A 21,178-nucleotide genomic window follows, 5' to 3' on the forward strand; every position below is an offset into this window, starting at 1 on the left:
TGGACATTTCATGACTTTGCGCCTGTAAGCTTTTGTTTCCCAAACAAATCCCCTTTATAAAAGCCAACATATTCCTGGCACTTTGCATCGGCAACCCTTTGGCAAACTAAACCAGACCAAGGACTAAGACAGCCATTGCTGCCTTCCATGCCCAATGAAATGAACAGCAATACCACACCTTGCACTGGGCAGGATATTTTAGATCTGATAACTGGTTATATCCTGAACCTGTGCTTTTGGTATTATTATCCTTATTTTCCATATGAAGAAAAGTATGAAGGTGACTTGCCTAAGGTCTTGCAACTAGAAAGAGGTAGAACAGGATTTTCACACTTGGCACTCTGCCCTGCGTCCTGCAGCTGTCATGATGGAGGATACGCAAGCAGAGTTTTCCTAAGCCATCCAGGGAAACTGGAAGTAAAGGAAAGCAGGGGATTGGTAAGGGTCAGGTGCCCCTGGCTGGCCACTGTGCCTGCAGGACAGTGTCCCTTTAAGAGCTCAATACAGGTGTGGGTCCAGAACAACATACGTTTCCGTTTTGGCAGCAGCATCCAGTGCCCTGCTGGCAACTTCTAGAGAGGTGGAGGCCACCGACTGGCCAGCAGGCAGTGCCTCTGAAACCCGGTCAGCAGGAGAGAAGGAAATAGCTAAAAGTAAGCGTGTCTTCTTTGGGATCTCTGGGATCTCTAAATGGGATGCCATCAGAAAAGAGCTCAGGACAGTGGCTCAGGCAATTCCCAGCTTTCACAACTCCCAGCCTCACAGACAGGGGAGTGAAGAGGACAAAGAGGACAGCCTAGGGGACTCTGGGGTGGAGAGTGGGTAGTAGACATACATATGGGAGTGGGATGAGTAAGGAAGCACACATCTGTGGAAGTCCCCAGCCCTTCTCTGGAAAATACCAGCAGATGAGAAAAAGAAATGTCTCTGGTCAGCATAGGTCCTTCTCTTTAAGGTTGGCTCCTGAATTCTGTACTAACTCCTCTACCACCTAACTATGTAACTTTATTAGCAAGTCACCCAATTGCTCTTTCAGCCTCAGTTTCTGAACCTATAAAATGGGATTTAAATAGTACTACCTCTCAGGGTTGATGTGAGGTTCAAATGAAGAAATATGCATATACAAATTGCTATGTATCCTTTAGAGAAAAATATGCTCATATAGTTTGCCATCCCTTCTACCTCCCTGGGACATATGGATGGCAGTTGAAATGGAAAGATGGGGCCACATGTTCATAATATCTAGTTGGCCAGTGAGCAAGTGAGCAGTATCTAAGAACCTGGGTGTGCCCAGGACCATGCCTCCTGGGTGAGAAGAGACAGTGCCTGTGTCTCTATACCAAAGGAACCTACAGTTTAGGTAAGAAGAAAGGAATCTGCTTATAACTACTGAGGAGCAATAAACACTGTGATATGGGTCTTTGAGTTGTAATGGAAAAGTGGAGCCATCCACTGATTCAAAAGTTTTTATGTCACTTGTTGGAGACACAAACTCTAATGTCACCTGGTCTTGGAAGACAGGGGCCTCATCTCCTTGTCATTATTGTCTTTCAGCATCTCATACAAGAAATTGGCCTGGGCGCACAGCCCCTCTCAGAAGCCATCAGCCAAGACTCTCTTCCCCCTCTCCTGCCTGCGGGCTGTCTTCTCAGGTGTGTCTGCCAAGTCCCAACTTTCCATGGCTCCACCCCTTTCCCCCATCCCCCTTCCAGGATCCACCTTCCTGGGGACCTTGAAATCAAACCCATCCCCAGGGAGGTCCCTTTCAAAACACGTATTCCCTTGAGGTGGGGTCACATAGAGACAATGCAGAAAGGCATCTCTGGACAAGGATTGGTGAGAGATGGGGATCAGGGACAGGAATGGCAATTCCAAATTCCAAGGCCGGGGATTTGGTGAAAGGTCTTCACTGAGGAAAAAGACCTTGTTCACTGGACCAAGCATTTCTAAGACTTGTTATGGGATTTGGAGAAAATCATTTATCCTTCCTGGCTTTCATTATTTTTATCCAAAAAACATCTACAAAGTGTACTTATAAATAAAAGGAAATAGCAAACATGAAAGCATAATGCTCTACAAAGGTGGTATTTATTTTTAGAAACAAGGAATATCATTAAATAAATTTTCCATACCCTTGTGTTTGAATGATCATAATTAATTTATTACAATTAGAACTTAATGATCAATCAATCGTTTTTCCCCATACTAGCAAATGTCTAGCTGTCTTACATGGTAAATATTCCACAGAAGGCACATGTGGTAAATGGAAAATTTCATCTCTTCCATGTGGACAGTCTCAATCCCTTCAGCAAACTTTACCTCCCAAGGGCCTCAGAAAGCTTCTGTCTTATCTCTCCACAACAGTTTCCATAAAGAGTCCCATACTCCATCCCATGGAATTGATTATTGTAGAAGACAACTCAGTGTCCATCAAGTGCTACTACCCAGTCACCTCTGTCAACCAGCATTCCCAGAAGTACTGGTACAGACAGACAGATGGGCACCCCTGCAAAACCCTCATCCCCTTGGAGGGCTATGTCTCTAAGGACTATGCGGACAGAGCCAACCTCACTAATTTCAGGGAGAACGAGGCATTTGTTATGCACATTGCCCATCTCACCCCGAATGACTCCAGGCATGGTCTGGGCACAAGTAGTCAAGGCTTGTCCTTTGATGTAAGCCTGGAGGTCGGCCAGGGTAAGGGCCAAGCTCCCTGAGCTTCTGTGGAAACGTGGGCGGGAACTACCTCAGGTGCAGTGGCGAGGGCTTGAAGAACTGCCTGAGGGGAAGGGCTTGTGGTCCTAGCAGGAGGGGAGGAAGGCTGTGGGCCCTCCCCCTCCGGAGGCAGGACTTTTCATAGCAGGAGATGGGAAAGAGACAGATGGCGCCTGAGGGGAAGGGTGGCAGCCAGGCCCTTCTAGGTCTCCAGGGCCTATACCATTTTAGGGCTTTACTGAGGCCCGAGCTTAGACGGGCACCAGGAGGACAACTTCTCTCTTGTATTTGTTGCAGATGAGACAAAAGCTCTGTGAGTCACTGAACCCCTAAATCCCTGCCATGAGGCAGCCTTTAGAGCAAGGCCTTGGGTCACCAGAAGGTTCCTTTTCCAATGCGTATTTGTTACCTGGGATCCACTAGCCCATCAGCACTGTCAGCATCAATGAGGTGATCAGTTCTCTCCAAGAACAAGGCCCTGAGGGCACAGGTCGCTGCTCAGGGTTTGTTTAAATTAGGGAAGAAAAAAAATTGGAAGGATCCTTCTGACCAGGATTTAACAGTGAGTGAAAGGACATCTTAAGAGAAGAGGACCTAAGGGAGGAAATTTGGGAAAGATGAGGTGCTCCCAAAGATGTTTTACTTCTTTGTGATGTGTCTACCATTGTCTGCTTTGTGGGCTAAATAGAGAATTAATTCAGATGATGAGGGAGATTCATAGAGTTTCGGAATCTTAAGAGCAGAGGAGAGCTCTGTTGCTGCTTCTGACTAAGCACTTTAAGTGATTGAAGCTCACTTCTTCCAAAGCAGCCCATTCCATGTTTTGACTGTTGTAATGTTTTAGAAACTTCCATTGCCATACGCTGAAATCCACCTCCCTGTTGCTTACACTCCTTGCCCTCATTTCGGCGTGTATTAATTTAGGCACCTGCGCTGTACAGACGCTGTGCTAGGCACTGCAGGGGAGCCAGGCATGACAAATGCATCTCTACCCTGAAGGAGCTTCCAGTTTGTGGGCAAGACAGAGGGGAACATAATTAACTATACACAAGATTGGCTGTAGTAAGTGATACAGATATAAGTGCCAAGAGAGTCCAAAGGAGGGAGAGATTAATGCCAGCTTGGGGAAGGCGTCAGGGAGGAGGCAGCAGTAGAGCTGGGCCTTGGGAGACACATATGGGTGTGCTCCTCTGGGGAGGGGGGCATTCTGAGGGATGAGTACTCCCAGGCTCTGAATGGGAACAACGAGCAGTCCTGTGCTGCAAGAGAGGAATCACAGCTCATCCTTCTCCCTCTCCGTCCTGCAGGTCCTGAACTTCCAGATGGTGCTCAGGTCTACACAGCAGACCTGGGCAAAAATGTGGCCATCCGTTTTCGGGACGTGGAGTTGTCCTGGATAGTGCTTCACGGACAATTACGGGACACTGTAGATCCCCCCAGGGCCCACTGGATGGAACGTGAGAGAGTCTGGGCTATGATGTGGACCATTGACTATGGGGTGCAGTGATGCTCAGAGATGAACTTACCAGGTACAATGGATGTATCACGATGATGGGAGAGAGTGTTGCTGTGGGGGGAGTGGGGGGCGGGGGCGGTGGGGTTGAATGGGACCTCATATTTTTTTTAATGTAATTAAAAAATAATAATAATAAATAAATATTTTAAAAAAAACAAACAAACAAAAAAAAAATGTGGCCATCAAATGCCCTTTCAAGGCTGAGAACACTTAAAAGATGAAGTCTTCATGCACAAAGTCATGACAGAGCTGCCCTGTAGTCACTGATTCCTTTGAGCATGTGAATTTGAGCTATAGTAAAAGGGCACACTTCGATGTACAAGATAATGATCAATTAGTCTTCATCAACCCACTCAGTCTCAGTGATGCTGGCATGTTCCTCTGCAAGGCTGCAGCCCATGAGACCAGTGCTGAGCACAGTGTTTTTACCTCTGACTGCTGAAGCACCAGCCTCAGCTGATTTATGCACACCCAGTATGCTGGGCAAACTTTGACTATGCGCTGGGTCATGAGGTGACAGATGTGCCCAAATTCCTGTGCTGGACAAGCAACAGGGAAGCCTGTGATGGAATCATCAACACTCTGGGGACGAAAGCTCCAGCCTTTGAGGGTAGGATTCTGCTCATCAGCGAAGACAAGCCAGGCTTCTTCATAGAGACGATCACAGGCCTGAAGAAGGAGGCTGGCTCATCCAGGAGTCGCAGCTCTTCATCAATGAGGGTGAGCCCCTGGAGTGGGGGAGGGAAAGGGGGAAGCAATGCTGTCAGGGAGAGCCTAGCGTGGCCTCCTTTCCCAGAGCATGAGCTGTGAGTCGATTCGTCAATATTCATCATTCTGTCAACAATGTCCACTCACTGACGAGCCCTGAAAGGGGTGCTGTGTGGACAGCAGTTCATACAGGAGTATCTTAGTTTCCTAGGGCTGCTGGAACAAAGACTAACTGGATGGCTTAAAACAAGAGAAATGTCTTCTCTCACAGTTCTAAGATTTTAGAACTCCAAAATCAAGGTGCCAGCAGGGCCATGCTCCTTCTGAAATCTGTAGGGGAGAATCCTTCCCTGCTTCTACTAGTCTCTGGTGTTTGCCAGCCCTGCTTGGGTGTCCTTGACTTGGACATGCTGCCCTGCACTGACCGCTCCAGTTTCACGTGGCCATCTTCCCTGTGTCTGTCTGTGTCTGGGTCCAAGTGTCCCTTCCTACAGGGACCCAGTCCTATCGGATTAGGCCTACCCTGATCTAGTTTGACCTTGCCCTACCTAATCACATCTTCAAGGTCTCTATTTCCAAATAGGCCACATACAAGGGATTGTGGGTTAGGACTTGAATATGCCTTTTGGGGGAACACAGTCCAATCCATGACAAGAAGACCTAGAAAGCATGGCTTCTGCCTGTGTTAGTGCCTAATTATTCTGTTATCAAAGGCCTTTTGACTGCTGTCCCCACTGAATAGGAATGTAGAGAGTGAAGGTCCTGCTTGAGGCAAGACTTGAACGTTGTGTTTCAGAGAGCCACAGTGTGCCACCCCATGAGGACCTACCATGGAATCCTAGAGCCATGGCAGGGCCTACGGGGCCATGCATCCCCTCCCACTAGCCCATGAGCAGGACAGCACCCCTTCCTTCACATTCAGATGGCAGAAGGATTGCTCAGCTTTCCTGGGAGGGCAGTGCCATAACCTCTACATTTTCTGTTCCTCTCTCTCTTAGGGTTATTTGTTATTCAACAGGTTCTGGCCTACTCAGCTCTGCTTTGTAAAACCATAAATGTGATGAAATAAATTCCTGCTCCTTTGTACCTTGGAATACTCTACATTGAGTTGCCTTCATGAGAAGCAGCAAGTCAGTACTTGCAATTTAGAATATCTGACCTTGTGACTTTTCTTTAAGGGGCTCATATGCCCTGTGCATCATTTCTATATATACACAGCTTGGGTTCTCTACATCTGTGGTCCCCCAGGCTTCTCTCTGGACCTGGGTTTTAGCTTCTTGGAGAAGAGCTGTCCATTTCTTTTAGCCATAACTCACCTGCCCTACCCTGTTCTGCTCCAGGGACCCACTATATCAGCCAAGCAAATGCCGCTCCCAATGAGAGGGTGGCGGAGCCCAATGTCACTACAATTGAAAACAAAATCAATCTGGATCCTGGCTTTGTTTTTGAGGGCAGAGGGGATCCTGGATATCTAGCTGGTGGGAATAGAGCTGTCACAGTTGCCAGTAGGTAAGGAAAGATTCAGGCTACATATGGGGTACATCCCAGAGGCCATGAACCACAGTCTGGGTCCCCCGGTCCAAGGAAGAGGGCTTGTCTATCTCATAAACAGTGGGGACAGCTCTTACTGCTTCTTCCTGTGCTTGGAAGGGTCCAGTGCTGCCCTCTGACCTTCTCCCCATGGTTGGGGGCTGGTATTTACAATTCAGTTCAGTCTCCCAGGGCTGGGATGCAATGAAGCTCCTGTCCTTGCCTTTGCCATGCCTGTGAAGCCCTGCTGGGAGAGCGGAGGTAATAAACTGTCAAGAGGAGGAAAGCAGATTAACCAGATCCACTGCCAACCTTCCAGCTCATCCTGGGACCTCCAGGTTTCTCTTTTGTTGACTAACTTAATCCTCTTTCCAGGGAAGCAGACTTGGCCCAGTGGTTAGGGCATGCGTCTACCACATGTGAGGTCCACAGTTCAAACCCCGGGCCTCCTTGACCCGTGTGGAGCTGGCCCATGCTCAGTGCTGATGCACACAAGGAGTGCCATGCCATGCAGGGGTGTCCCCGCATAGGAGAGCCCCACGTGCAATGATTGTGCCCTGTAAGGAGAGCCACCCAGCGTGAAAGAAAGTGCAGCCTGCCCAAGAATGGTGCCACACACACGGAGAGCTGACACAGCAAGATGATGCAACAAAAAGAGACACAGATTCCCATGCCACTGACAATAATAGAAGCGGACAAAAGAAGAACATGCAGCAAAATGGACACAGAGAGCAGACAACTGGGGTGGGGGAAATGGGAGAGAAATTTTTTAAAAAAAATCCTTTTTCCAGTTCTGAAGGACAAGGCAGGAGCTCCATAGTGCTGGTCTCTGCCCTGGAGCCCCTGGCCCTGGTGTTCGTGCTGGGGGCCATGGCTCTGTGGGTGGTCAGAGCTCAGCACAGGAAAGTATTTGATGAGTTTCCAGCAAGCTCTCTGCTCCTACCTCCCACTCTGAGCCCCTTGTTCTGGCTCAGCTGCCCAAAGAGAAGGCTGCCGTTGTCTCCTCTTTCATGGGCGATAAGAAAGGTTTCTGGGAAAGGGTGCTGGGGTAAGATAAACCCACACATATCAAATCTTAAATTGTGTGCTGTCTAAATGTCATCACTTGAAAAGCATCTTCATTTGCTCAGGATTGAAGTTCAGAGACAGGACAGCCTGTCAGGGCACCTGGGCTTTCATCCTAGTTGGGTAACTAATTGACTGTGTGACTTTAGTAAGTCCTCATTTCATGCCTCAGTTTCTTCATGGCTCAATAATAACTCAGCCCACAAAGGGCTGGTACAAGAATGAAATGAGGTGCCTTGAAAGGTCAGAGAGCCACAAGCACAGGTCAGGAACTGAGTCTCAATTATCCATGAAAAGGGAGTAGGGAGGAGATTCAGATAATCCAAGCTCTTCCTGAGCTTTGGGACGCATGGACCTCAGGTCACCTGCCTTCCTTGATGTATTGCTTAGGACCAGCCTTTAGCCTGAAAGACATTTGTTTGCAGTGGGCAGTTTGATCATCAGGAGACGCCACCACCTTCCCCAACCAAGAGCTGTAGTCGTTGACTACCAGAGACAACCCCTGCCTTTGGGCTACATATACCTTCCTCTCCTGCTTCAAAAGGATAATTCTCTGTGCCTCTCATCCTGGGTGTTTTTATCATGTCCACTTTCCCTCCCAACAGTAGAGACCCCAGCATTTGGAACAATTCAGGGGATGAATTAACTCTGGAGACAGCCCTCACATCTAGCTGTAGTGCTAAGAGGCTACCTCTCCAGCTGCTGGAGAAAGAAACGTGTACCCTGCTGTGACTGACACCAGCCTTGGCCACCTTGACCTGTGGACTGTGTGGGCAGAGCTTCTGGGGACAGGCCCAGGCAGCAGAGGTGGTTCCACTTCATGAGTTGGAAGGAGGTAGTGAGACAAAGGGAGATATTTTTAGAGGTTTTAACTTTCTGTTTCTCAAAATAAGTCCCTGTTGGTGAGCCTGGGGGCCAGAATAAGAACAGCAGGTCAGCACAGGCTTTTGCTGCTGGGGCTCTAGATTATGAATTTAGGATACTTATTGCATGTCCTCTCTGCTGACCCCCCCCCACCACTGAGCAAAGCCCAAAATACTGACCCCTCTCTTGCTCCCTTAGTCCTCCAAGGAAGAAGCCGACATGGCCTACACTGCCTTCCTGCTCCAGTCCAACAACATGGCGGCCAATGCCCAGGATGGCCCCAAAGAAGCGTAGGCAGAACGCCGGGGGCTGCCCCCTCTGCCCTCCACAATCACCTTCACAGTCACGTTGATCGCAGGGCCCTCAGCTCCAGGGCCTCCCACTGCCTGCATTCGCAACCCACCGAAGCTTTTCCTGTGTGTGCTGGTCCCCTCCCCAGTGGCATGGAGCCTGGTGTCGTTCGGGTTGGGGGTTGGGCATGGGGGCTGGGGTTCCACCCACCTGCAACTTACTTGTAAGGTGAGAGGCTGAGACATGGAAGGGGAATTGCAGTCTTAGAGCCGACTCAGAAAGAAGAGAGAAAAGGGTGGGTGGGTAGCTAGTTTCAGAAAGGAGAGCACTTGAGGGCCTCTGTGCAGCCTTATTCTGGGATGTCAATGGGATTTCCCCTTCTTTCTTTTCTCTCTTCTTCTTTCCTTCATGTAAAATACACATTTGAATACTTGCTAGATTCAAGGAATTTTGTTAGATACCAGGACTGACCTGCTGCAAACCAAGCTACCAGATTTTCTGTAAACATCATGAACTCTTGCAAGCCACTTTTCTTGGTACATTGGTGCTCACTAAGATCTTTTTTTCTTTTTTTTAAGATGTATTTATTTATTTCTCTCCCCTTCCCCCCACCCCTGTTGTCTGTTCTCTGTGTCTATTTGCTGCGTGTTCTTCTTTATCCGCTTCTGTTGTTGTCAGTGGCATGGGAATCTGTGATTCTTCTTGTTGCATCATCTTGTTGTGTCAGCTCTCCATGTGCGTGGCGCCATTCCTGGGCAGGCTGAACTTTGTTTCGCTTTGGGCAGCTCTCCTTATAGGGTGTACTCCTTGCACGTGGGGCTCCCCTATACGGGGACACCCCTGCATGGCATGGCACTCCTTGGGTGCATCAGCACTGCACATGCCCAGCTCCACATGGGTCAAGGTGGTCCGGGGTTTGAACTGTGGACCTCGCATGTGGTAGACGCACGCCCTAACCACTGGACCAAGTCCGCTTCCCTCACTAAGATCTTAAATCCTTGCCAGGTCTCCTCCTCTGTCCTTTTAAAGTGAAATAGGGACTCAGGAATTGTGTAACACAGATAACACAAATACTCAAAAACAAACACTCTTACAAAGTTATAGGTGAGAAAATTGTGGTCCTGAGAGGTGAAAAGGTTTTCCCAAGAGCACCAAGTATGATAAACCAGTGTCAAACCTAGATCTGGCATATCCTGTCCTCTTGGCTGGGGCTCTTTCTTCAAGTGCCACTGCTCCCTTCTTGGAGGAGAATAGGATAAAAATAAGGAGGTGGAGAAAGATGTAAAGGGTAAAGGAAGACACTATTCTCACAGACCCCATGCCAGGGAAGATGGCACTTTCCTTTTCTGTCACACACTTGGACATAAGAATATGAAAGAACAAACACTCAAAATCCCTTATAATTGAGGCATTCCAAGGAGAAGGGAAGGCAAGAGGGTATGTGATGGTCCCAGGGAGAGGCTGATTTCAAAGAACTAACTAAGGTTTAAGGTTTTTTTCCCTCTGAACTCTGTACTTGAACTTGCATCTACAAGCTCACACTTGCTAACAAATAAAAAATGTGTCTTAATTCAGTAATAATTAAAGACTGTGATTGCCACCAAAGAGGCTAAGATTGCTTTTCCCCAATACTTCTGTTTCTCAGTCAACCTGTGCTTTGATCCCACTCTTAGGCAGTAGAGGACATGTGTCTAAACCAAAGGCTGCCCCACCTCCAATGCTGGGCTGAGGGGTGATTGTGAGTGTCCGAAAGTGGGATCAAGATTATCTTCAAAAAAAGAATAGTTTTAAGTATACTCCAGTGGTCAAGACCCAAAGCCTATATTAAAGAACACAATTAAGCTTTATATTGGAATAAATTGAAAGCAGGTATAGCCAGCGTTCCTCTTGAGAATGAAAAAAAAAGTTCTTGGTACAGTCTCCATAGGACATTTAACCTTAAATCTCAGACCTTCCTGGGTACCCTCTAAGATCAAGAAGCTGCTAATTAAAACTGGAAACAAATGAGTTAACTTACTCTCTTGGATTATCAACTAGAAATGAGTTAAATAATAACTTAGATTTTAGAATAATTGACCCAAAGTCTCTTTTGGAGGACAGTGATTAGATGGTGATTAGTAGGAACTACTAAGGCTGTTGCAAATTTCTGGCACTAAACCATGTTAGCTTATATGGAAGGTTCAAACTGTCTATGGGCAGCTCTACCCCACACCACCCTGACCTTAGACTCCTCAGGACCCCGTGTCTGGGAGTTTTCTCTGGAAAACCATTCCCCCCAGTCTTCCATCCTTCCTAATGAGGGGCAGAGCCATTGCTTCCACCCAGGCCTGGAACATAATGCTTCAGAAGCTGTGTGCCCCCCCAGCCTGGCCTTGCCTGGGACTCAGCCTTTAGCTCTCCTTGAGTCTCCACTCCAGCCCCTCTGACTAGGGTGTCCAGCACAGATTCCCAGGGCCCCAACCTAGGCAGAGGCAGGAGAGATGGTTCTCAGGAATGTTTATTTCTCTGTTCTCTATCATGGGTGTGCAAATCAAGCTTTTCCTGGAATAAGAGCAAATCATTCTGAGTTCAAAACCACAAGGTATGCCAGAACCTAACATTGTTGACCCCCTGGAATTAAATCTCTTTCTAAAGTTAAGCAAATGAGGGAAGCGAATGTGGCTCAACTGATAGAGGTCCTCTTACCACATGGGGGGTCCAGGGTTCAAACCCAGGGCCTCCTGACCTGTGTGGAGCTGGCCCACACTCAGTGTTGATGCGTGCAAGGAGTGCTGTGCCACACAGGGGTGTCCCCCCTGTAGGGGAGCCCCACCCACAAGGAGTGCGCCCCTCAAGGAGAGCTGCCCCATGTAAAGAAAGTGCAGCCCACCCAAGAGAGTGGCACCACACACACAGAGTGCTAACACAGCAAGATGACAAAACAAAAAGAGACACAGATTCCCAGTGCTGCCTGAAAAGATTATAAGCAGACACAGAATAAAAATAAATCTTTAAAAAATAAATAAAGTTAAGCAAATGAATGGTGGATTTATTTGCTCTCTTTTCTCATCAGGATGGTTGAAATTTAACCAACACATAATCCATATTACATCATAATCTACCCAAGCATTTCTGGTAAATGAGAGTTAAGCTCTTAGATTTTTGAACTCTTGTAACAGTCTTTGTAGCTGAATTGGGTATGAAGGTTATTTTCAGGTATTTCCCCAAATTAATTGTCTTCTTTTAGGAAACATCAGCATATCTTCAAGTGTTACTTCCCATGAAAGATAACAATCATGCATGTCCACAATTTGATTTTTCTGCTTTTGTCAGAGACACGACCCTGGGCTGGATGTACCCTTTTGGCTGAGAGAGCACCATCCAAATCTCAAGGTCTGTGGAACTTTATCTCTTCTTAGTTCACCTTGCCCAACTACTTAAATGTCTGATGAATGCTTTAAAAGTGCTTCAGGTGCCACCGCTCCCTGTTTTAACCATCTAGAAGGCACTGAAGTGTGAGTCATTAGGTTTCTTAGGTAAATCATGGATAACGAAAAAGGAATGCCCACTCCAAGAGTAATTTTGGTCAGGCCTGTATTCTTGAGGTTTTTCAGAGTTTCCTCTCTCTAAAAGGCTTTAGAATTTCCAGAAGAAAATTTAACTTCCTCAGCCACTTGTTTTGCTTAAATCCATCCTCCTGCTGGCAGTCCAAACCCATGGCTGAAATCCACCTTTTCTTGAGTCAATAGTGCTCCTCAGTAAGGGCTTTCTCTCAGTAATTTCCAAATTCTGCTGGACCTAATACTCAGCTTGACAGTTCTCAAGTTTTGCTTTAAGTGTTGCCAAGAGCCTCTGAGCCAAATCCCTTTTTTTTCATTGCTTGTCTCATTACTCAGAAATAAATTATTTACATTTCTAGATAGCTATTTCTTTTAAGTTCCACTCCTATGGTGAGAAGAAAAAAATCTAAGTACATTTCTAAATACTCTCTGAGTTCCACAAGGTTTCTTCCACTTAGCACCAGAAACTTGAGGCAGAAATTGAACTTTCCACTGCCCTTTGACTCCCCTGATTCCAGGAATCCTAACTCTGTCCTCTTCCCCTGTTGTGCTTCCTCTTCCTAATTCTGTCCTGACTTGGCTTTCTCCCAGGGTTTAGCTGCTGCCAACTATTGTGCAGCTGAACTTCAGTTTGGTAGGTGCTGCTGAGAGTTAAGTCCTCTCCTCCAGCTGTTTCCCGGTGGAATCTGAGGCTGTTGATCGTCTGTCGGCCCTGGGCAAGCACATGCCATGAAGCCTTCTTCAGGGAGCAGCGAGCCAGCTCTGTGCCTCCTCGGGGTTCTGGCCTTGCTACTGTGCCCGCCCAGGGTACATGGTGAGTACAGCAATTGCTGGTGCAGGGCCCCAGGAAAGCATGTGCGAAGTGCACAATAACTAAGTGAAGGCAGTTTGGCCAATCAATTGCAAATACATTTATTTCACAACAGGAATTTTTAAAGTGTAGTCAAATTGCAGTAATTTATACCAATTTGTAGGAGGTATAACAGATTATTTTATTCGTGGAAAGGTTGAATTACAAAATATTTTTAAACAGTTTCAATACTTAATAGAAATAGGCTGTTACTATTCCTAGAGAAACAAACTGTTGATAATGTAAATTCCTGTGGATCTGCTCTAGTAATCAGGTAAGAATCAATTGAAAGTAACTTCACTTTCTTATACATAAAATATTATTCACAAATGCTTAAAATTCCTCTTTTTTCCCAGTATCCCCAGCTATATTTTTGTTTACTAACTGGTTGTGATGTTTTTACCACCTGTAAAGCAAAAATAAGTGAAATTTTAATTGTAATCACAAATCCTGGGGTTGAAATTCATGAAGTAGGTTATAAAAGATCTCTGTAGACCATAAAGTATTATATAAATATGAGATTTGTTTTTGCAGTTTGGTGAATAATTTTCATAAACTAACAATGAGAAGATTTGAGAGTACTCGTAGGACTCCACAGCATTACTGGTTACATCTGTAACTTTGGGGAAATATGGGGACTGGAGCATTTTATTGTGTTTTATGTAAGGATACATTTATCTATGCATAAAGGGTGATTCATTTTTAATTGGGCGACATGCTTTCTTTTCTTCCCCCTTTGGATAATTTAAAACGTATGCCAAACTCCATGTACCTATCACCCAGCTTTGACAATTATCAGCTCATGACCAATCTGTGTGGTGTTTCATCCATTCTCACATGCAATTCCCCCACCTTCAGTTATTTTGAAGGAAATTTTAGATATATTATTTCATTATTTCATTTCTACATATTTCAACATGTACCTCTAAAAAATAAATAATCTTTCTTAAAACATAATCACAGTACCATTATTATACCTAAAACTGAGTAATAATTCTACAATATCAGTTACCAGTTAGTATTCAACTTTCCTTGATTATCCATAAATGGTTTTGTAACAGTTTATTTGTTCAAATTAGCATCTAAATAAGGTCCACAGATTGCAATAGATTGATGCCTCTGTTAAGGACCTTTTAACTTTTTCTTAAAATAGGACTTCTTGTCTGAGTTTACTTCTAACCTCAATTTAAAAATACATATTCAGGTATTACCATCTCAGCTCTTATGGCATTAAAATACAAGAGTTTGAATGTTGAGGGAAGAGGTGGTAACTGATTTCTATGTCTCTGAAGAAGTTTAAGTCCAACTGTACTTTTCTAGACTTATTGAAATGCCTTTATACTGTGTCATGACATTGGGGCAGTTTTTTTCTTAGGCAGATATAAGGACATCTTCCTTTTGAAAGGTTTCCTACTGCAAAAGAATGAAAATAATTGAAAGGAGAATGAAAGCTAGAAAAAAGAATCAATGTAAGATTACAAAATTTATTCTTTGAAAGTGTGGCTAAGAATTTGACCTGATAATTTTGGTTATTTAGAAACAGTGACATTATTTTTTTCTCATTTTGCATGTGAGTGTGTGTGTGTGTTTGTGAGTGCGTGTGGTGTATCTATTCTACCCATCCTCCACGTTCATCTTTGAATTTCTTCTTCCTTGTGAACTTCAGCAAATAAGGAAGGCTAAATCAAATTGATTAAGATGTTTTGTCAATTACTTCTTTGTATTTTGGATAAGTCCCTTCTTTTTAATTCCCTTAAAAATTTAAAAAATGCCGTCCATAATTCTTAGTCTGCTGTTTAATACTTGTGATACTCTGATCCTAAGTTATTTTTATAGTTTTATCACTCAATTCTTCCCAACAGGATCCTCTAGCCAAGTTAGTCTACTAACTACCCATGACTATCTCTATGAAAATGCTCTCCTCCCTCAAATTTCCTCATATAATTCTTCACAAATGTAAAATGCCCTTGACCACTGTCGCTATCTTTCTAATTCCAATCCAAGGCTCTAGGATGCATTTCCTGACATAGCTAACCCGTGATGCTCTGTTTCTCTCCTCTTAGAGTACATATTTCCTGTTCTCCTTTGACATTTACTGCATTCTGGCTGGTATTGTGACATAACGATGTTTTATGCCTTTGCATCCTAACAAAATGTGAATATGCACCTTAAAATTCTCCATGGAGTTAGGACAACACTCTGAGGATAGTATATACCAATCAATGTCCCCTGGGTTATTAAAAATGCATTTAACATGAAGTTGAGAAAAGACCATATTTGAGCTCTACACTTCAAGTATATTACCTACACCAAAAATATATATTTGGAACCACACTTTTCAGAGGAACATGCTAACTGCTTTTGCTATGGAGAGGTATGAAATATGTCCTGGCACTAAGAATGCAAAAGTTAGAATAAAGATCTGTCCGTCCATCTCTTTCTCTGCTGACATAGACCTGCCATAATACAATATCAAATGAGTAGGACAGAGAATAGAAGGTAGCAAAGAGCACGTATTGAAGGCAAGCAGACCTAGATTAAGCTTCTAGTGCCTCCATTCATGTCAATGGCCTTGTATGATTTAGTCTGTTTTTATTTATTGTTGTGTTTTTTTTCTCCTGGTCTGTTTCCTCATCTGTAAATGTGATGATAATAAATACTAAGGCTATTCTGAGAATTAAATGGGATACTGCAAGTGAAGTAGTTAACACGACGATTGGTACATAGTTAGATACTCTTGCTCTTACTAACAAGTGCTATGGAATTTAAAAGAAAGTGAAGATCTTCGTGTATGGGGACAGTCAGGGAAGTTCACAGGGAAGGGGAACTTGAACTAGATCGGTGGAAGGAGGTTCAAGCAACTGTTAAGGAGACGGGATTGCATAAGCAAAGGTACAGACGTGGGAACACAGGGTAGGAGGACTGCTCTCTGACAGTGAGTTTGCAGGGAGAAAAGCCAGGAAAAGCTTTTCTAAACACCCATAGGTCATTATTTATAGAAAACACAAAATTACAAAAGAATGTCAACCTTAATAAGAAATCTTTCCTAAAATAGCCTTTAATATTATCTCCATTTACCATAGCATTAATTTTTTAAATTAAATTTTCAAACAAGAATTTATAAAACCTGATATAATATCTTTTCATATAGGTGCTTTCTTTATTCCTTCATGTGGGTTATAATTTTTAATTCCTAGGATTTCTTTCTTTAAATGATTTTTAAAAAACAGTAAGGGGATTTTTGGTGTGAAGTGTAAGAAAGTCCTTGGATTTGCATAAAGCACTTATGAGTTTTCACAAAGCATTGTCCCTTTATTTATAACAAATGTTTCTTCAGTAAACCAGTAAAAAACAAAGCAAAACAAAACAATAAAAAAGTTCTTCCATTACTGACTGTAAACTTTATCCAAAAGGTCCTGCAGTGCCTACAAAGTAGCACGTACTTTAGCTAAGGCAGCATGTTAGTAACATAATGGGCTGTGTGGAACAAAACCGTGTGGGTTCAAGTCCTGGCTCTGTTCCTCGCTAGCTGTGTGATCTTGGGCAAGCTACTTAAGCTCTCTGTGCTTCCATTTCTTCATTTGTAAAATGGGGGTAATAATAATATCTACCTCACAGAGTTGTTTGGGGGAGGGGAGTTAAATGAGTTAATATTTGTGAACTGTTTAAAATATCGCTTGACACACTGGAGTTAGCACTCCATACAAATATATTTGTTAAATCTATAAATTAATGAAGCAAAATAGTCCTATACAAAGTGAGGAGTCGATTCCTCCTCACCCAAATAAGCATATATGTACACTTACCCTTTCCTTAGTTCTCAATCACAGGGTAATGTGTGGGACAGCCCCATTTTGTGAATTATGCAAGTTATCTTACAGGCAGTGGAACTGATAAGGAGGGAAAGAGTCTTCCAAGAAATTCTCTTAATTCTATGCTATTTTCTTTGAGTCAGAAAAAAGTCTCTCTCTTCTCTCTCACCTTCCAAGGTTGCAGTTCGTATCCCAGAGTTAAACATGGACACGTTAGAGAGATTACTAAAAGAGCATCACGCATGTCGTGGGTGACCTATGAATGCGATGAAGGATACAAACTGGTTGGAGTGGCTAAAATCCCCTGCCCTGTTTCAAAATGGTCACCTGCAGTTCCTCAGTGTAAAGGTAATTCAAGCTCCCAGGCAGAATATTTCCAAGCAGGTAGAACCACAGCAGGGTGGTTTCAGGAGTGCCTCAGAGAGCAAGCTCCTCCAGGGAAGGGCCGAGTTGCCATGGGCACGTGCTTGAGCCTGAGCGGGATTGGTCAGGGTTTAATTCCAAATATCCAAGCACTGCCACCCTCAGGTTCTTATGCAGGCTAGAGCCTTTCAGGAGAGAGTTGGCTGAAGTTGACGTCGCCATTGGTAGCACTGCTGTCATGGCAAAATAAGTAAAATGTTCTTCGGGTTATTGATATCATTTCACTCATAACAATTCCAGGGGCTGGGTTGTCTTCTCTGTTTTCTTTTACACAGGAGTAAACTGAGGCAAAGAGAGAGGTCCTATACTGCAGAAGTGAATGGCTCAGAAACTGGAATTAGAAAGCCCTAGGTTCACACTCAGCTCTATCACTTAAAAGTGGTATAATTTGGGGCAAGGCATTTAGCTTCTTTGTGCCCCAGTTTCCTCATTTCTACAACGGGGATAACCATACACCTCTCTCACAGACTTACATGAAGCCATGCACACAATGCTGTGCTGAGCACAAAGCCTGCTGTCTAGCAAGGGCTCGGAACTTACTAGCCAGGGGCAGTGTTGATGGTTTAGTTGAGGTGGTGGTAGTGGCACCAGCAATGTGGAAAGAAAAGGTCAGACCCAATAGAATATTTTAACCCTTTTACCACTTGTTACTGTTCAAATGTTTTCTCTGAAATACACAAGATTCGAAGAAAATGTGTTTTAATTCCAGCTCTGTGCCTAAAACCAAGAATACCAAATGGACGGCTGTCTGTGGAGAAGGAGCAGTATGTCAATCCTGAAACTATCACTGTCCAGTGTGACCCTGGCTATAGGATGGTTGGCTCCCAGAATATCTCTTGCTCAGAGAACAAAATTTGGAGCCCAGAGGTGCCCAAGTGTGAGAAGGTGAGTAACACTCATTTGATGAGGTTTATGTCATATGATGCCCTAAAATTAATTACAGGAAAATGGGCTGGTTCATGAAACAGGAAAAGAAATAATAGGTCCTTCCTCCAAATTTCTGTTTCAGTTGATGGAGTTATTTGATGAGCGGTTGACAGGTACTTTCCATCTTGAAGCATGGTGTTGAGTCTGTGGTCGTGGCAAAGGTTTTTGCACCTATTTTTTTAGCAAGTCATCCTGGGTCTGTGGACAGGAAAGTCTCATTCAGCAGATGTCCTGGCCCTACCCCTCAGTATTTTCTCCAATATGTGGTGCGGTTTTGCTCCATTTCTGGTTGGTAAGCAGAACTGACATGTCAGCTGTTCACTCAGAAGTTGTTGTTTTTTTTATTCCTTTGCAACTTTACTCCTTCTCTGGCATCTGCTGGTACAGGTTTATCCCCTAAATACAGATTCTGTTTTCAGAGAAATATTTTACTCTGATCTAAAGTGTTTTTCAGGAGTTTTCTGCCCACCCATCAGTCCTAGAGTCACCCCTCATTTTCCAACCTTTCTTTTATCACGAGGCTTCCTGAAAAACGCGCAACCTTTCACATTGAAAGAGAAACTTTTAGAACTCACCCTTCTGATTTTCTCTTTCAGGAAGTCCTGGAAGGTCATGAGATGATCCTGGCAGGTCGTGAGATGATCCTGGCAGGTCATGAGATGATCTTGGCAGGTAAAAACCTCTTAAACTGTCTACCAAATCCTCAGGATACAAAAATGGCCCTGGAGTTATACAAACTATCTCAGGAAATTAAAAATCTGGAGAAAAAGAGAGACGAGGAGAAAGAACCCATTTAAATATACTACACCCTTTTCCTAAGAAGATGGAGAAAAGATGTGCTTTTCTGTTCAGCTCTATGTCATCTCCTGCAATAAACACATTTTGCAGCCTTCCTAATATTCATAGGGACCCTGGGAATGCAGAACTAATGATGATTTGTATTGTTACCACTCAGCTTCAGTTTTTACCTTTCTTGACTTACACAACTAGCTAAAATAAATAATTGCCTATTAAAAGTCAGATTGTCCTAATTTTAATTTGGCTATCTATGTCATATAATATGAGCACCTGCATAAGTCCACTTCCTAAAGTTAGTTAAGTTTCTTTTGCATTTTATTATTTTTTGATGGTTGTGTAGAACAATGAGTTACATAACAACTATAGTTAATATATAATTATAATAATTTTGTTTCATCAGTTATAACAAAGGTACACATCAATGCAAAATGTTAATAATAATGAAAACTATGGGGAGGGGTCTATGGGAACTCTATGCTTTCTGCATGATTTTTCTGTAAACCTACAATTGCTCTAATGAAAAGTTAAGCCATCAAAATTAAATGAAGCCATTACAAAGAATGGGGTATATTTAGATGCATTGACATGGAAATATCTAAAATGTATTAAATGAAAAAAAAAAACCAAAAACATGGAATATGAGCCTCTGTTTTTTTCTTTCATTTTATCTTTAAACAGTTTTATTGAGATGTAATTCACATATCATACAATTCATTCATTAAAATGTATTAAATGAAAAAAAAAACCAAAAACATGGAATATGAGCCTCTGTTTTTTTCTTTCATTTTATCTTTAAACAGTTTTATTGAGATGTAATTCACATATCATACAATTCATTCATTAAAAATGTACAAGTCAATAGATTTTAGTATATTCACAGATGTGTATAAACATAACCACAAGCTATCACCTCCCTATACTCCCATTCCCCACAGCCCTTATCAGCCACTAATCTACTTTCTGTCCTCTTAGGTTTGCCTATAGTAGAAAATTCATATAAGCACAATCATATAATATGTGGTCTTTTGTGACTGGCTTCTTTCACTAAGCATAATGTTTTCAAAGTTTATCCATGTATCAGTAGTTTATTCCTTTTGTTAGCCAAATAATATTCCACTGTATGAATATACCACATTTTGTTTACCATTCATCAGTTGATGGACATTTGGGTTGTTTCCACCTTTTGGCTATTCTGAATAGTGCTGCTATGAACATGTGTGCATAAATTTTTGTTCAAATACCTGTTTTCCATTCTTTGGGGGTATTATACCTAGGAGTGGGGTTGATGGATAGATGGTAACTCTATGTTTAATTTATTAAGGAAAATAAGCCACACTATTAAGTGGCTGCAACATTTTACATTCCAACCAAAAATGTATGAGGATTCCAATTTCCCCATATCCTAACCAACTCTCATTATTTTCCTTTCTTAAAAATTCTACACTAGATGAAGTGGTATCAGATTGTGGTTTTGATTTGCATTTCCCTGATAATTAATGGTATCAAGCATTTTTTTTTGCATGTATTTATTGGCCATTTTTATATCTTCCTTGGAGAAATATCTATTCATATCTTTTGCCCATTTTTATTGGGTTATTTATCTTCTATTATTGAGTTATAAGAGTCCTTTATATATTCTAGATGCAAGTCCCTTATTAGATATATGATTTGCAAATTCTTTGGGTTTTCTTTTCACATTCTTGATAGTGTCCTTTGAAGCACAAAGTTTTTAATTTTAATGAAGTCCAATTTATCTATTTTTTCTTTCCTTGCTCATGAGCTTGATGTAAACTCTAAGAATCCATTGCTAAATATGAGGTCTTGTTTACTTCCAAGAGTTTTATAATTTTAACTTGTGCAGTTAGGGTTTCCATCAATTTTGAGTTAATTTGTATCTGGTATGAGGTGAGGTTTCTACTTCAGTCTTTTGCATATGGCTCTCCCTTTGTGTCAGCACCACTTGTTTTAAGATTATTCCTTCCCCATTGACACCCTTGTCAAATCAGTTGAACGGGTTGTGGATGTAGCTCAGTGGCTGAGTGCCTGCTTCCCATGTACAAGGTCCAGAGTTCAATCTCTAGTACTTCCTTAAAAAAAAAACCCAGTTGAGCATAGATACTTGGTTTATTTCCAAACTCTC

The 21,178-nt window shown here is 43.1% G+C and overlaps 1 protein-coding gene and 1 long non-coding RNA gene across 2 annotated transcripts; both read left to right on the top strand.

Annotated features, from left to right (window-relative positions):
- The first annotated feature begins 535 nt into the window (after nt 1-535).
- Nucleotides 536-9,125, top strand: LOC139436241 (uncharacterized). The gene is made up of 4 exons (XR_011645331.1): nt 536-653; nt 1,555-1,652; nt 4,023-4,244; nt 8,597-9,125. It is a non-coding gene; the product is annotated as an uncharacterized lncRNA (long non-coding RNA).
- A 3,670-nt stretch (nt 9,126-12,795) lies between these two features.
- LOC101425457 (apolipoprotein R-like) lies at nt 12,796-19,675 on the top strand. Its single transcript, XM_004470068.5, has 4 exons — nt 12,796-13,042; nt 17,068-17,238; nt 18,023-18,198; nt 18,837-19,675. The coding sequence occupies exons 1-4, from the start codon at nt 12,958-12,960 to the stop codon at nt 19,035-19,037; spliced, it is 633 nt and encodes a 210-aa protein (XP_004470125.1). The 5' UTR covers nt 12,796-12,957; the 3' UTR covers nt 19,038-19,675.
- The last annotated feature ends 1,503 nt before the right edge of the window (nt 19,676-21,178 follow it).

Source organism: Dasypus novemcinctus, chromosome 13 (assembly GCF_030445035.2).
Source record: "Dasypus novemcinctus isolate mDasNov1 chromosome 13, mDasNov1.1.hap2, whole genome shotgun sequence".
NCBI lineage: Eukaryota > Metazoa > Chordata > Mammalia > Cingulata > Dasypodidae > Dasypus > Dasypus novemcinctus.